Source organism: Papio anubis, chromosome 2 (assembly GCF_008728515.1).
Source record: "Papio anubis isolate 15944 chromosome 2, Panubis1.0, whole genome shotgun sequence".
Classification (NCBI taxonomy): domain Eukaryota; kingdom Metazoa; phylum Chordata; class Mammalia; order Primates; family Cercopithecidae; genus Papio; species Papio anubis.
Genome location: NC_044977.1, coordinates 84,303,194 through 84,319,663, shown reverse-complemented (window position 1 = coordinate 84,319,663; position 16,470 = coordinate 84,303,194). Strand labels below are relative to the sequence as shown.

Below are 16,470 nucleotides of genomic sequence, written 5' to 3'. Positions count from 1 at the left end.
GGGTGATTTGTTGCACAGCACAGCATTATTATGGCAATTGCTAACTGACACATCTCTACCAAAAATAAACCATAAAAAATAGGCAGAAAGAACCAGACATCGTTATTTTTCCTACACACAAGCCTGTTTCTTATGTTAAAAGCCTAGACTCTGAAAGCATTTGAGTTTGCAATTTCTGTCGGAAAACTATAAACTTATGAAATAAAGAAGACTGGATTTGTAAAATGTTTCGTACTGTGCTATGTATCTAGGTTTGACTGAGGTGACGCAGATTTTGTCTATGCCTTTTGTGTTCTGGTTTGAACAATAAAAAACATAATCACTCTATCTTCATTCAACTTTTTTACCAACTTTCATACCAACTAGTTGAATCTCTTGGTGCTCTTCTTTGAAGCCTGATCCACTAGCTGTTATTGTTGTAGGCAATACACTACATTATATTTTTCTGGATATAATACCTATTGGGTTGGTTGAAATCATGAAGCCAGTGTATCCAGTTGTTACCAAATGCTTGTGTAGAATAAATAAAAATTAACAGGTGCCATTGCCACAACCACCAACCAGCCAGGCTAAATCCCGGTTGACTGACACTTAAAGGCTTAACAGGCTAACTTGTAAACGAGAAATGCTCAAAACAATAACAATATTAAAAAAGTCAAGTGCCTCCAGAAAGTTTTGTTTTCAGAAGGCAGTAATTACTACATCTGAGCACGTCTGCTTAACAATCCAGAGAAGTGGGAGGTTTACTCTCTATTAACCTTAACCAGAGACATTTTCATCAAAAGTAATCGTGATTACTTTTTACTGCATTTCAAATGCTATCCTTTATTTCGGGTGGTCAGGAATGCAACTAAGCAATTCCAGACCACGCTATCTTTTATGAATAGGGCTATGAGGTAGTTATCAAGGCCCATTATGAAAATATTGCTCTACAAAAGTTCATGGGCCAAAACAAGACATTAATTTCCATAACTAGATGTGCCCTTAGAAAAGAAGAAATTACTATATATAGAAAAGATAAAAACTTTGATGCTCATTGCATATCAGATTAGAACTGTAGAAATACCTCTGCATATAGTAGACAAATCGTTTTTAATGTTTCATTTACCTTTTCCTTGTTATAACAACCGTTAGTCATGAACGCTTATTTTGGGCATAGTCAATTCTAAGTTATTTATATGCTTTGACTCTTTAAGTCTCACAACTACTCTGAAGCAGATGCAATTATTATTCTTCTTTTACAGAATACACCATAGCAAGGTGACCCCTAGCGTCAGGTCCTCTTTAAAGTTCTGGGCCCACCTGGCTGGGTGCAGTGGCTCACACCTGTAATCCCAACACTTTGGGAGGCCGAGGTAGGCGGATCACGAGGTCAAGAGATTGAGACCATCCTGGCTAACATGGTGAAACCGCGTCTCTACTAAAAATAGAAAAAAAATTAGCCGGGCCTGGTGGCAGGCACCTGTAGTCCCAGCTACATGGGAGGCTGAGGCAGGAGAATGGCATGAACCCTGGAGGTGGAGCTTACAGTGAGCCAAGTTCACGCCACTGCTCTCCAGCCTGGGTGACAGAGGGAGACTCCATCTCAAACAAAAAAAAAAGTTCTGGGCCCACCTACTATTGTCTCACTATTCAGTGAATGCTCCAAATCAGGCATCAATGTAAAGGGCCTTCAGTGACACCAGAAGGCATGTCTAGGACACAGAGAGAAAAAAAAAAAAACACTGATATTGACTAACGAGTCCCCATGTGCCATGCCCTATGCAAGGTACTTCCTTGTATTTCCTACTCTGGAATAATTATTGATTTTTCTTTTGGCCAATTAAAAAGATGAACTATGAGTACATATTGAAATTATCTAACTTCTCCTATCTCCAAGGAGGAAACCTAATATATGACTGGAGAAAGACACTAATTAATAACCAAAATTTAACATGAACTCCAGCCAACTTGAACTGCTCTGTTTAAAGGCACCCTGGAATAAATAAAGAAACTTCAAAGCAAATGCCCTGTTTTAACTTGAATGTTTTATTGAGTACATGGGGAGCACTCCTTGGCCAAAAATAAGGGTGGTTAATGAGGAAAAATTGGTGTTTCCAGTGAGTTGGTTTGTTTCTAAGATAGAACTGTCCACTGAAAGATAACTATATTCACGGAGAAGACAGAATAATGATCTGTGCCTGAGCCTCGCAGTCTTGAACAAAACAAAACTGGTTTTGTAAACTGTCTGGGATCAGCTGAATGCATCCTCACCCAAATACCTTCTGTGATAATACACACACATTTGCCTTCTTCTATTCCCAAAATAATTTAAATATAAATTGAAAATGAAGACATTTCTATGTTTTAAGTTTCTTGCCAACTATATAAATGCAGCCCTTACCTTTTAAGGTGAGTTACAGGAACCAAAAGACTCTGCGTTGTATTTCTAGGCTCTACCGTAATTGGCTTTTCATGGCCACCGTTCTGAAAATGATGACCCTCCCTGGGAAAGACCTACTGGGTTCCTTGTTAGTGCTAGACCCAGGCAAAGGTAAAGTCCACCATTTCTGTGAATATCTTCCAGCAGCAATGGTGACATTTCTGAGAGAGTCCATCTCTAGTTATTTAGGGATTAAGAAGAGAAGCTCGTGCTTACCTGCAAATGCTGTGAGTTGTCAGCCATGCTATCTTCTCGCCTGCGGACTTCTTCTAGTAGCTGAGCATTTTTCTTCTTTTCCAACTGTTGATTGTGCTTGAGGTTGGCCACCTTCTTATTCTGATCTTTCATATGCCTGAGAAAAGTCAGCACAGCTTGGTTAAATTCTACCACTGGAAGATCATATGTTATCACAAATAGACTCAGGAAGTACTAAGCATAGGCTATCTGGATATGGGCTTGGGAAAAAGATGATACTTCCAAATAATCCATTAATTCAACTACAAATATGTATTGAGCATCCACTTAATACCAGGTCCCAGGAAAGCACTGGGGCTGCAATGGCAAATGGGGCAGGTATAATCTTCACCCTCATGGAGCTTAGAGGCCAGTGGGAAAGATGGACAAGTATCAAGGAAACACGAGTTAGGTTTCGTAACGTTGAAGGAAACAAACAGCATGCTGTGAGAGACAGTGATGTGCTTGTGTGGACAGGTGGAGTGGAAGGAGACGACTTTAGATGCTGTGGCCAGGGAAAGCCTCCCTAGCAAAGTGAGACTGTGGGTGAGACTAGAAGGAGCTAACCAAGAGAAACACCAGTGGCGGAGCTCTCAAGTAGAGAGAACAATGCATGTAATTCCCAAGACAGGAAAGAAGAAACCGGAAGGCTGCAGTGAGGCTAATCCAGGGAAGGGTAGATGTGGGTGGGAGATGGGACTGCACAGGTAGGCAGGGCCCAGGCACATAGGGCCTCTGGTCCATGATAGGGCATTTATTTTCTTCTAATTGGGTGCTGTTCTAATTATTATCATTATTATTCTTTTGGATCATGTTTTTATTCTGAGATCAAAATCCATTACTTTGATTTTAAAATAACAATTACAAGGCTCCAATCAAATACATTGTCATCACTTAGCTCAAACACAATAACAATTTGGCTAATCATAATGTTAAACAAAGTTCTGGGGCTTGGAGTAAAAATTCTTAATGAATCTACAGGATGTCAAAGTGCAAAATCATAAAGTGATCAAGTGAGTAAAAGACTTAGTATAAAGAACGGGTTCAAGAAAACAACAATGGGAATTATAAGCTTAATGTGTACTATTGCACCAGCAGCGTTTAGCAAAACATTCCACAGATTTAGGCAACCATGTCCACAGCAGCTGTAATAAATCTAATCCAACACATGAGGAGGTAGGAGGGCAGTACGGAGGGCTCGGGAGTATTGACCACAAGAGGAGGGATGAGCAGCAGAATCATTTGGGGTCCCTTCGGATCCCTTTCCCCCATACCCCAGCATTGCCACGTCAACCACTGTTACTGAGCCCTGACTCAGTAAAAAACATAGTGAGAATCACTGATCTTTTGAAAATGTAAACAAGGTAAGAACTAGATGATAAACAGCAAACATGAAATTGAAGCAAGTAAAATCAAATGAAAACTGCTCTCCACAAGAAACTCTTATTTCTAGTCCCCATAAATTATATACTCCCCTACTCTCTCCCATTCCAAGCAAACAAAGCACAAGAGCATTGTTTAGTTAGTAGAATAATATTATCTGGCACTAACAGTGTACTCCCTGTTAATAAAAATAGTCCAAGGGTGCAGTGGCTCATGCCTGTAGTCCCAGCTACTCAGGAGTCTGAGGCAGGAGGATCACTTGAGCCCAGGAGTTAGAGTCCAGCCTGTGCAACATAGCAAGGCCCCATCTCTAAATAACACACACTCTCACACACACACACACACACTCTCTCTCTCTCTATATATATATATATATAAAAAACTAATATTTTCTGCACTTATATATTCTGAACATTTTGGCTTCTTATGAATATTTACACTAACTGAAGCCATGATTTAAATATTATTGGTAGCACTTATTAGGAGGTTATAAAGTATGATAGAATGACCATCTCCTTAGTCTTTGAGTTGCATAATTTTTGTCCAATATTTCTCCATTTTTACCTGATACAGCAAGGTACACACATGAAGCCACCAAGTCAAACTTGCGTGCTAATCCACTTTGAGAAAACTGTCTTTTGGTTAGTATAAAGATGTTAAGAATGAATCTTGCTTTCTAATTGAATGAGGACACAGTATTTCCAAAGCCCATGCAAACCTAGGGCAGTCATATTTTCCAGTTCCTTAGGAAATAAGGCCAGAGCTCAGTAACAGGATATAATGGAGAGGTTAGGATGATTCGTGTGACTGTTTAATTAGAGGGTATTTTTTAAAAGAAATAATTGTATCACTTTAGAGTATAGTATTAAATAGAACCAACTGCTAAAAGTGCCTCTGTCCCAAGTATGGGTGACAAATACAGATTATTATTACAAACATCATTTGCATAGTGAAAGAACTCCCACAAAGTTCTTAGAGCAGTCTGAACACAGTGACCTTACTTTCAGGGACACTGCAACGATTTTTCAATCCCAAAGAATAAAAGCAAATTCTAAACCCACATGTCCCTTAAAGCTTTCCTAAGAATGAGCGGCGGCCAGGTGCCGTGGCTCACGCCTATAATCCCAGCACTTTGGGAGGCCAAGGCAGGTGGATCACGGGGTCAGGAGATTGAGACCATCCTGTCTACCACAGTGAAACCCCTCTCTACTAAAAATATGGAAAAAAAAAAATAGCCGGGCGTGGTGGCAGGCACCTGTAGTCCCAGCTACTTGGGAGGCTGAGGCAGGAGAATGGCATGAACGTGGGAAGTGGAGGTTGCACTGAGCCAAGATCACACCACTGACTGCACTCCAGCCTGGGTGACAGAGCAAGACTCCATCTCAAAAAAAAACAAAACAAAACGAAACAAAACAAACAAACAAAAAAAAAAAAAAGAATTAGTGGCTAAGAAAAATGGGGAACTGAAGTTTTGACATTATGCTGGAGGTCTATCTCTAGCCACTCCTTTCAACACTCCCTTATTTAAGACACCAGTGACTGAAAAAGGAAAGTCGGGTTTTGAATGGCATTGCTCAGGATTTGGGCCAATTAGAGAGATGCAGAGCAAGGTGATGAGAATGATCATCTTGTATTTGTACATGAAACTGTCAATAGCTACATATAAAGTGTCCACACTCTCCTGAAGTAGTGCCACGGTTTTCAAAGATATTTCTAGCAGTTGAAGCCCTTCTTTCACTTAATGCTTACCTGAAAGTCAAAAGGGAAATGAAGGAATGCTCTCGCACAGGTAGGAAAGAAGCAAGAAGTGGGGTGGAACAGGTGAGCAGAGCCTCACTACCAGAGAACTCCTCTCTCAAGTGTTTCTCAGGGAAGCCCTAAGGCTACCTAAAACACAGGTTAAAATGGCAATTTATGAGGAACGCAGGCAGAGGAGTCATGAAATTTAAAAATACTAGATCTCTTAGAGAAGAGAAAATTCCCTCACAGATGCTCAGTGAAAAAATGACCACAGTGATTTTTGCTAGCAACAACTTCAGCATTTGTAAGAATAAAATCTGTAAGTGACCTATTAGTCTCCACATCTTCCCCTACCTGCAGAAGTACACCCACACTGAATGAATCAAAGTGCTAAATTCAGTACAGCTTTCAAATATCTCCAAAATCTAGACGGGAAGGGCCCTGGTCATGGAGACTGCCACGCCTTCTTACTATCCTGCCCCAGAAGCAAGTATCACTCTTTGTCAAACACCCAACCACTTGGCAAGGCTCTGCCAGAGACTGACCTGCTCCATTATTTAAAAAAAAAAAAAAAAAAAAAAGGTTTCTTTGGGGTGAATTTTTTCTCCAGAAAAAAAGCAGCATTAAGAATATATGCAAAATGTAAATTTTAAAAAGATAAAAACAATTATGGTAAAAGAAGTATTTGGAAAATATAGTGGTAAGGTTAATTTTCAATGTTTAATTTAAATTTACCAGTTTCATAAAGCAAGGGATGTCACTATTCAAAATTCAGTTGCCATCAAGGAATTTGCATTAAATTAAAAATTTCCAACAGGTTCAAGGTCAACAATGACTACCATATTAAGAAAGCATGTCAGAGAGAACAGAATCCTGCCATTTTCACTAGAATCATCTGTCAAATTCTAAGAATAAAGTGCTAACTTGGTAGTGAGAACATGTCAGACCTCTGGAATTACATAGCTAGGAGTGCAGGACGGGAGATGCATATGTTTGTCCAAGGGCATGCGCATATTTGCAAAACAAGGAGAAAATCGAAACTTATTTTGAAATCTCAATAGAAACAAAAAGATGCCACTTTTTCACCCATCTGCTCTCAAAAACTTTTAAAGATTGGTAATATTCATTGCTGGGAAGAATGCAGGAATGTAGCTCTCTCACATTGGTCAGGAGGAGTGTAATTAACAAAAGGATTTTTGGAAATCAATTTGGCAATTTCCACCAAAGCATACCTTCCTTTTGCCTAAGGAAACCCTTCTTCTAGGAAAACAACCTACAAAAGTGTTTGCACATGTGCACATCCATATATATATATTACATATATATACAAACATTTCCATTACAACTGTAAAAGTAAAAATTTGAAAATTGCCTAATCATCCATCAGAAGGAAACTGAAGAAATTAAGTATATTCATAACATAAAATCAGGGTCTCTAAAAAGATTAAGGCAAAATGAAGTATGGACATGGAAAAGCCTTTAGGATATATTATTACTCAAAAAGGAAAGCAGGTAGCAGAAATAGAAATAATACATATAGTCTGATCTTATTTATGTTAAAATAGGAATGTCTATTTGGATGTATACAGACACACATGCATATAAATGGAAACTCCTGGAAACTCCACACCAGTCTATAAAAACAGTGGTCATGACTGAAGAAGGGAATGGATTTGGGAGGAAATGGGATCTTCAATTTATACTGTATGGGTGTGTGTGTGTGTGCATGTGTGTGTGTGTGTAAATGGGGTATAAATACGTACATGAAGATGCACAAATATTAAGTGTACACGTCAAAGGTTTTTGACCAATCAAAATATAGAGCATTGCCATCACCCTGCCTCATGACCCTTCCCTCTTCCCAGAAGTGATCACTATTCTAATCTTTATTTATATGGATTTCTTTTGTTTGCTCTTAAACTTTATATATATGGAATCATATGGTACATAATCTTTTGTATCTGACTTCTTTTGCTTAGCATAAAGGTTTGAGATTTATTATTCATATTGTTGTTTGTATTATAGTTCATTGCTTATTGCTGAGTACTATTCCATTGTATGAATACACTATAGTTTGATTAGCTATTTCCTTGTTAATGGATATTTGGGCTGTTTAATTTTCTTTTACTGTTAAGAATAAAGTTGCAATGAACATTCTTATACCAGTCTTTTTGTGGATATATGCATTCATTCCTGTTGGACAAATAAGTAGATGTATGTTTAACTGCAAGTATAAAATGGTGCAATCCTATGAAAGACTATTTCTTGGCCATATGAATCTTCTAGGGACAGCAGTGGCTAATAGCATAAACCTTGGAAGAAGACTGCCTGGAATCCCATCAGCAGTCTGCCATTTCTAGCTGTGTGGCCATGGGCAAGCTTCTTAATCTTTGTGCCTCGGGTTCCTCACATATAAAAATGAAAACAATAACTGTATCTAACTCATAGGGTGATTGTGAGGGGTTGATGAGTTAGTACTGGTAAAATGCTTAGAACGGACTACATCATGTTCACTCTGTTTCACTCTTAGCTTACAGTAAGAAGAATGTAATCATGTCTTGTGCAATATTGTGCACACATATTTAGTGCCTTGTTACCCATTTCAGAACAGCAAGTATTCCAAATACCTCAAACAATGGACTTTGGAATGCATTATTGAATGCTTTATGTCACACATTTAGCTCCCACTTACACTTTCCTTAATAATGAGATGAGTTACATTCCTAGCAGGTTATCCTAATGGAAGCATTGCAGGAAGCTCATGACAGCCATAGGTAAGTAAGCTGGGCTCCTGAAATGACTGCTCAAGTAGATGGGCCACACACATACAATGGAAGCTGACAATGCACATTGCAAGCAGAATTTCCGATAATAGAAGTTTTTACTTGTAACCACTGAGATGATTCCATTTTTTTTTTGAAGCTTGTAAATACCATTCAGTACTCCAGCAAAGTTATACATTTTAGAAAGCTTTCATAAATATTCTAAGGATTTGTTTTTACAGCAAGCATAAATGTGCTGAATGTCATGAGCATGATATCCTTTCCAGGAAGAGAAAGGATCTGGCCAGCTGTGGCAACTTGAACCTAACTCTCCTCCCAGCAAAGAGCCAAAAGCTAGAGAAAGGTCTGAAGACTTAGCTCCAGGATAAGCCAGAGCTCGTGGACTTTTGCACCTTGTGGCAGCCTCTCAAGAACAGCCCAGCTTTTTGGCTACTAGTTTTGATCATGGTCAACTGCGTAAGTCCTTGTCAAAGCCATGCAGCAGGATGCCCAAGCCCACATCCCCACATTTGCTGTCTTGGCTTCCCTCCTTGCTTTATTCTTCCTCCTCTCCCTACTGATGCTCCTTGCTCCCCGGAGGTGAGTACCATCATGCATTGTGTCTTCCACCTCCTCTGTGGTGCTTGGGGCTACACAAGGGCCCAGAGACAAAGCCACCCTCAGTTAAATCTGACAATGCCAACATACTTAAAAAAAAGACATCTGTCATTTACCAGACCAGCAGGACACACCCAGAACCTGATAACATAGCATAAGATAGCTAAAAGAAAGGTGTCAGAGACAGTGTTCAGATTTGAAAACTTGAGAAGAAGAACTGCTTGCAGGCAAAGACAATTTTGGCCTCCATCTTGTAGCATCAGGCCCCACTAGCAAAACCCTCCTTGGGGAAGATGTTCCTATTCCTTGCTAAGCCTGAAAAAATGATTGAATCATATGTGACCAAGGGGGCCAAGAGGCAGTGCAGTAAGATGCCCAAGATCAAGGACTTTGTTGCCAGGTCAGCCACATTCTTATTGCAGCGGCATCCCTTACCAAGTCTGTAACCCTGGTCAAGTTATCTCATTAGGGGATGGGGATGTTAAATGATTTAATAAACCTAAGGCTCTTAAAATAGTTCCTGGCACACAGTGAGTGCTTTATAAATAACAGTGTCACAGGATCCTTAGGGTGTTGCTCTACCAGCTGAAAACCTCTGTGGCCAGCAGCACCCCTGCTTGGGTTTTGCTTGAGCCCACAAGCAAAGTGGGTTCGTTCAACCCACTCGACTCAGCAGGCTGCGCTCAGCTCACACTACCATCTCAGATCCCATGCCTGCCAAGGGCAAGCCAGACATAGAGTGATGAGGGGTGTGTCAGCAAGCATGGAGTCTGGCTACTGCACACAGCCAGGTACACCAGCTGTGGCAGGGGGCGCAGCTCCAGGCGCCTGCTCCGTGTAAGGCTGCAGCTGGACCAGGTGTACCACAAGTGACTTCCCTTGCAGGCACCAGGGAACATGGTGGTACCCAGAAGCTTGGAGACACCAGGAACCGCAGAGCCTCAGAGAGGGTGTCACAGCCCTGGCTCTGGGAGACCCTAGGTCTGGGCTTTCCAAAGAGCCGCAGCTCTTCTCTCCTCACCACCTACAATATGGTGAGTTGGGGGTGTGTTTCAGTCCTGTTTCTGTTACAGCTTTTTCTGTCCCACCATTCAGTGGGTCCTAAGTTCTTGTCCCACTTCCAGGAAGAATGAAGAACATGGACAACTGGAGGGTGAGCAAGGTGGAGAGGAGCTTCACTGAGTGACAGAACAGCTCCCAGGAGACCCGAAATGGGTAGCTCCTTTCTGCAGGCAGGTCATCCCAATGAGTGTTCAGCTCTCAGCAAAGAGGAAACTCATGGTGGGTAGCTCCTATCCACAGGCAGGTTGTCCTGAAAAGTCAAGGAGACCCGAAGCAGGTAGCTCCTTCCTGCAGCTGGTAGTCCCAACATCTGTGTGAGTCTGGATGAGTCCAGGGTTTTTATGGGCTCAGAAGGGAGAAAGTGCATGCTGATTGTTCCATGGGTGGCCATGCGCAGGCCCAGAAAAGGCATCAGAAGTTCTCACTCTGGGCTTCAGACTCCACCCAGAACAGGCAGCCCAGTCCCCAGGCTTCAGTCTGTCCCTGGCTTGAAGGTGGGGCTTCACCAGGGATCTGTCCCTTTCTGCCCAGAAACCTGTCTGCCTCCCGCTGCCATCAACATGCCATCCACAGTGCCCAGGATATTCATGTGGAGGGGTGCCTGCAGGCCCATGCCAAGCCGTCCTCAGCACCCCTGGCCTCCCACTTGTGCTCGTCGGCACCCAAAGTCCAGAGGGGGCCGAGGTAACAGAAAACTGGAATGTCAGTGCTGCCTTGAGCATGCACACACCTGGCCAGGTTGCAGCAGCGCCCAGACTTGGCCACAACTTTGCTCCACACAGAAGCAGGCACCAGGAGTGGGAAGAGGACAGGGAGCAGAAACAGGCACTTCTGAGCCTGTGGGCACTGGGGGCTTTCTGGCCCCTGAGAGTGCAGGGATGCATGGGTCCAGAGCCACAGCTGGGCAGCTGTAGCCAGTGTAGGGCTCCTGCTCTGCTAGCTCAGTAGGGGGCAGGGCTCCGGCCTGTTCTTGGATCCCGCTGGACCCACAGAGCATGCAACCCCAGCTGTGCCTCCCCACTGCAGCCAGTATCTTTGCAGCAGCCACTCCAGATGGGCCACTGCAGCCATCAAGAGCCTGATCCCCTTGCCCCAACCCTCTTCTAGAGCACTTATCTACTCCCCACTACACTTACCATTTACTTTCCCACCCAAGCCAAGAAAACCTTGGGAGCAATCTTAGCAGGTGACACAGCAGAAGGTCACAATTAGCAAAAGAAGGGTTTATTTTCCTTCACTCCGGTGGAGGTTCTGAAGGGCTGATTCCTTCAAACATTCTCCCGTATTCTGGCCCTGAAACCTCCCCCAAATATGGATGCAACACCACCTGAAATGTAAACGGAACCCAGTGCCTGAAAGCCAATGCTAAGAAATGATCGAGCCTATTCAGGAAGGCCCCAGAGATGGAGGGCAGAGAGACCCTGGGTGACTGCAGATGCCCTCCTACCCCTCCTGATGGACTTGGTAGGATTGGCATGAGCCCATAGGAAACTCCAAGGGGAAAGGAAAGGCAACTTTCTCACCCTCTGCAGAACTCAGTGTTGAACCCACAGGCATCTAATAATAAGATGCTCTTCCTTTCGAGCAGACCACACACAGATGTCAGGGCCACATGATTAACTAATGAGCCTGGCTCTGATTTACTATTTACCAAATAAATTTCTTATCACTTGGCCTCCCATCTAGGTCTGGTGAGCCAGAGAGCACAGAGTGGTCATGTAGGTCTGAGGATAGTGGCCCTGGAATGGTTATTTTTCAAATTGTTAAGCATTAAATATGTTGTCACAGTCTACATCCCTCTCACTGTAGACTGGACTGTATGCTCAGGATTCCTGGCCCACATGGTCAAAGCTGGTGGCAGATGCACTTTCAGGAGAGTCCAAAGCAGGGTTCCTCTGCCATCTGTGCCCGCATGAAAATATTCCCTGCTTCAGTATGTTGTGGCTCCACATATCCACCTGGTGCCTCAAAGCCCCGCCCAGAGCCAATAGCACAGGAGTGCAAACAGGGAAACATTGCCCCTGCTTCCATGAGAGCTGAAGCCACCATCACATTTTGCCTGGACCACGGGTCTCTTCTCTCCTCCCTGGTCTCCCTGCTTCCACTCTTGCTTCTCTTTTCACCCATTCTCCACCCAACAACAAGACTGGGTGTTTCAAAGTAAGTCAGATCATGCACTGGTTGGCATACAATCTTCCAATGGCTTCCCTTTCCCAAAGAATAAAATTGCACACCTGTGAACTTTGCTTATCAGTCTCATCCCACACCATTCTCACTGTTAGCCCCAGAATCAGGAATTCAGTTTCCTTTCAGTTGCAATAACACAGCAGCTCCTTCCCACCGGGAAGTATAGGCACAGGCTATTCTCCCTGTCTGGGATTCCTCTCCACAGCCACCACTCCTCCCACAACTGACTTTTACCCTTTAAGTCTCAGCTGAAGTAATGCCTCCTCAGAAGGCCCTTTTCTGGGCATCAAATGCAAGGACGCCGCTCTTATCACTGAGAATCTCTGACAGCACCCCACACACTGGTTTCACAGCATTCAGCCAATTTGTAATCATATATTTATTTGCATTTTGAATTCCTTATGGACTATTCCACCACCAGACAAGCAGGAGTCCATCTCCAGGACATTCACTAGAGTGAAGGAATGAGTCCCACCCATGTCCTCTCTGGCCCAAGCTACCGCCATCTCCAAGTTGGACGAGGATGCTGGCTCCAATTGTCCACCCAATCCACTCTCTGCTGGGCAGCAGAAAGTATACAAAGGGATTATATCTTCCTCCTTTGAAAAACTTTTCATTGGTTTTCCACTGCCTGTAAAAACATCCATGTGTTGGCCGGGCATGGTGGCTAATGCTTGTAATCCTAGCACTTTGGGAGGCCGACGAGGGTGGGGGCGTGGATCACCTGAGGTCGGGAGTTCGAGACCAGCTGGCCAACATGGCGAAACCCTGTCTCTATTCAAAATACAAAAATTAGCCAGGTGGGGTCGCAGGCGCCTATAATCCCAGCTACTCGGGAGGCTGAGGCAGGAGAATCACTTGAACCTGGGGGGGCAGAGGTTGCAGTGAGCCAAGACCATGCCACTTCACTCTAGTCTGAGTGAAAGAACAAAACTTTGTCTCAAAAAAAAAAAAAAAAAAAAATCCATGTGTCTTCACACTGACTTGTACCAGATCTAACTCCTACTGTGCGAGTCTTATCTCACCCTACTCCCCCAAGCCACACTGGCCTTCCATTTGCACCCTGACATGCCAAGTCCTACTGTCCTCCACGGCTCTGAACAAGCAGTTTCCTCTTCTAGAAACTGTTTACCTCACCCCCACCCTGCCCCTTCCTTCATCACTGATAACTCATATTTATTTTTTCACCCCAGTATAAACGTGATGTCCTCTGGAAGCTGTCTTGGCCTATCAAGAAACTTAGGTCCTCCTGTTACTAACTCCCAAATCACACCATGCCTGCCTTGCCATGAACTCACCACACTTCTGCTCCTTTCCTGTCTTCCTTGTTCTGCTATAGGCACCCTCTGTACAGTGATCACACCTATCTTCTTGTCTTCTCTACACAGGGTCTAGCACAATGCCTAGTCCATTGTCACCCACAGATTTCTGCTGGTGACAATTTAATTTAATTTTATTTATTTCTGGAACCGACCCTCACTTTGGTCAATGGATGAAACAAGTCCCCCTATTTTGCCACATGCTTTATGTGAATTCTTAAAATTATTTAGGAATAAGGATTCTAAATCTAAGGATTTGCATAAATTAAGTTTGCTCTCTTACATCTGTTTTCAGAAAGGCATTTTCTATTAAAAAAATTCAATTTCATAAAGCGACTGTCAGTTCCTTATCAATGAAATGATACCCACTCAAAAAAAAAAAAAAGGCACAAAAAACCTGGACTGATTCTTCACATTGACTTCTACCAGATCTAACTCCTACCATCCAAGTCTTATCTCATCCTCCTCCCCCAAGCCACACTGGCCTTCCATTTTTGCACCCTGACATGCCAAGTCCTACTGTCCTCAGGGCGGTAGGTGATGATGAATACTGAGTATTATTAGCTGGTGGTAACAATGACAACCTAGAGTTCTCATCCCTAGAAAGATAATTTTTAAAATTAAACTGGAAATCTAAGAGGCTGAGGTCAAAAAAGAAAAAAAAGCCTGAGTAACTCTTTCTGAATTTAATTTGTATTCAACAGATGATTTTTAAAATCTACATAGTTCACAGCAGACTGATGGTTTATTCTCATTTATGCCACTGAGAAAGCCTTTCCAAAGTCTGGAATAGTGGTCAGCAATCTTTTTCTGTAAGTGGCCAGATAGTAAATACCTTAGACTTCACAGGTCATATGGCCTCTGTCAAAACTACTCAACTTTGCCTCTACTTTCTCATGCAGTGCAAAAATAGCCACAGAAAATATATACACTAATATATACACTAACCATATATACACTAATATATACACTGTGTTGCAATAAAACTTTATTTGTAAGAACAAGTAGCAGGGTCAGATTTGGCCTGTTGGCCAGAATTTGCTGAACACTGGTCTAGAACATGAGACAATAATCATCATAGCAGCAAATGCTCATATTACTTACTCCGTGACATCACATGATGTGCTCTAGGCATTTTACATATATTAACTTACTTAATTCTTGCAAAGGCCTTACTAGGTAGGTCTTATTTGTTTGTTCCTTTTACAGATGAGGGAATTGTCAAAAGTTACAGAGCTAGTGAATATCAGAGCCAGGAGTCTCAATCATTCTGACTTCAGAGACTATCTCCAACTCTTAACCTGTGTGCTATGCCAACCAACTTTGCAGAATGTTGCAGAGTTCCTTCCTACCACTGTCCCACTTTCCCTTCCCCAAAGCAACCCTACAAAGCTCTATGGAGCACAAATGGGAACTCTCAGGATACTGTGTCTGTTCTATAGTTCAGCTACTTCAAGACACACCACTCCAAACTTCATAGGATGCCCCTGGCCAGTAGCTTGATTGACTATTAGAGAACAAGATACAGATGAAGTCATAATTTGGGAACATTAGCTTTCCACCAGAAGGGCTTCAGGATTGAAGGTGAGAGCTCAGCAACTTAAATGCCACGGGGCAGCAACAGTTACTGAAATGAGGACTCAGCTATGAAGCAGAACACAAAACCAACAAGGGAACCCTGCAATTTCCCTGTTAATTTCCATTCTCTGAACCCATTAATCTCAAAGTGATCACCTTTTGAAAAAATTACAAGGTTTTATGGATGGATAAAGCCCTACAAGCAGAAATTTGTATTGTATTTCACATTCTGGAACATAAGTGTATCATAATGAGTCTGATTCTTCTTCCTGTACAAACAGATTAAATCTGAGACAAAGAGTTTGGAGATAACAAAATAAGAGAAGATAGAAACAGAAGCTCAACAAAACATTCCCTTTCTGTAAGAGAAGGACAAAAGGGCAAGGACAATACAGATATCAGGTAACGGATCTGAGGACAGAGCTTCAGGACCAAAGGGGCAAACCCAAGACAGGGCAAGACATAAGATGAAAACTCCTGCCCTCTTCCCACCTCATATCTCCTCTTTGCACATCATTTACCTCTTTTCAAATTAAAAAATGGAATCTGAACACTTTAAAAACAAAACATTCATTTAATTACCACAATTCCATGGAGTACTGTATCATTCTAAAAGCCTACGACTCCACTGTTAGACACAGGCACATTAGGGCCAATTTGGTAGGGTGTCAGCTGTATTTACAGTTTGGAGCAATATAAAAACATATGGAAACTGTGAAAATTGACCCCCTGGGGGCTAACGCTGGAGGAAACCAACATTCCACAGTCTGGCCAGAGGTTGAGGGCGATTTGCCCAGACAATATACAGCCAAGGCAGCCTATGAGCACAAGGGGCACTTCGTGTATGCAAGACCTATTTTTATTGCATCCAATCTGAAGTTGGGCTGCAGTGGTCCAGACATAAAATAAAATGGAGGTATAAGAAGATAAAATCTTATATGATGATTTTCCAAATTAGAGTATGGAAGTAATGTGTTGGAGTTTATATTATTTGCTATCAGAAATCCATTTTAAAACATTGTTAAATAATGAAAGCATCCCCCATTTTGAAATGTTGAATTATGTATCAGATCCTGTGCTAAACATTGTAAAACTAAAATCTCAGTTAAATGAAACAACATCCTTATATGGAGGGCACTTTATCCCCATTTTATAGATGAAGAAG

The 16,470-nt window shown here is 42.3% G+C and overlaps 1 protein-coding gene across 13 annotated transcripts in view; it reads right to left on the bottom strand.

The window, feature by feature from the left end:
- Positions 1-16,470, bottom strand: part of ERC2 (ELKS/RAB6-interacting/CAST family member 2) — a 1,259,367-nt gene that overhangs the window by 727,882 nt on the left and 515,015 nt on the right. For all 13 annotated transcript variants that reach the window (XR_001899786.3, XR_001899782.3, XR_001899781.3 and 10 more), the window contains one exon: positions 2,639-2,774. Coding sequence is in view for 10 of the 13 variants with exons in the window: in XM_031662799.1 (XP_031518659.1) it covers positions 2,639-2,774 (136 nt within the window). In the remaining 3 variants the exon portion in view is untranslated. The remainder of the gene's footprint in view (positions 1-2,638; positions 2,775-16,470) is intronic.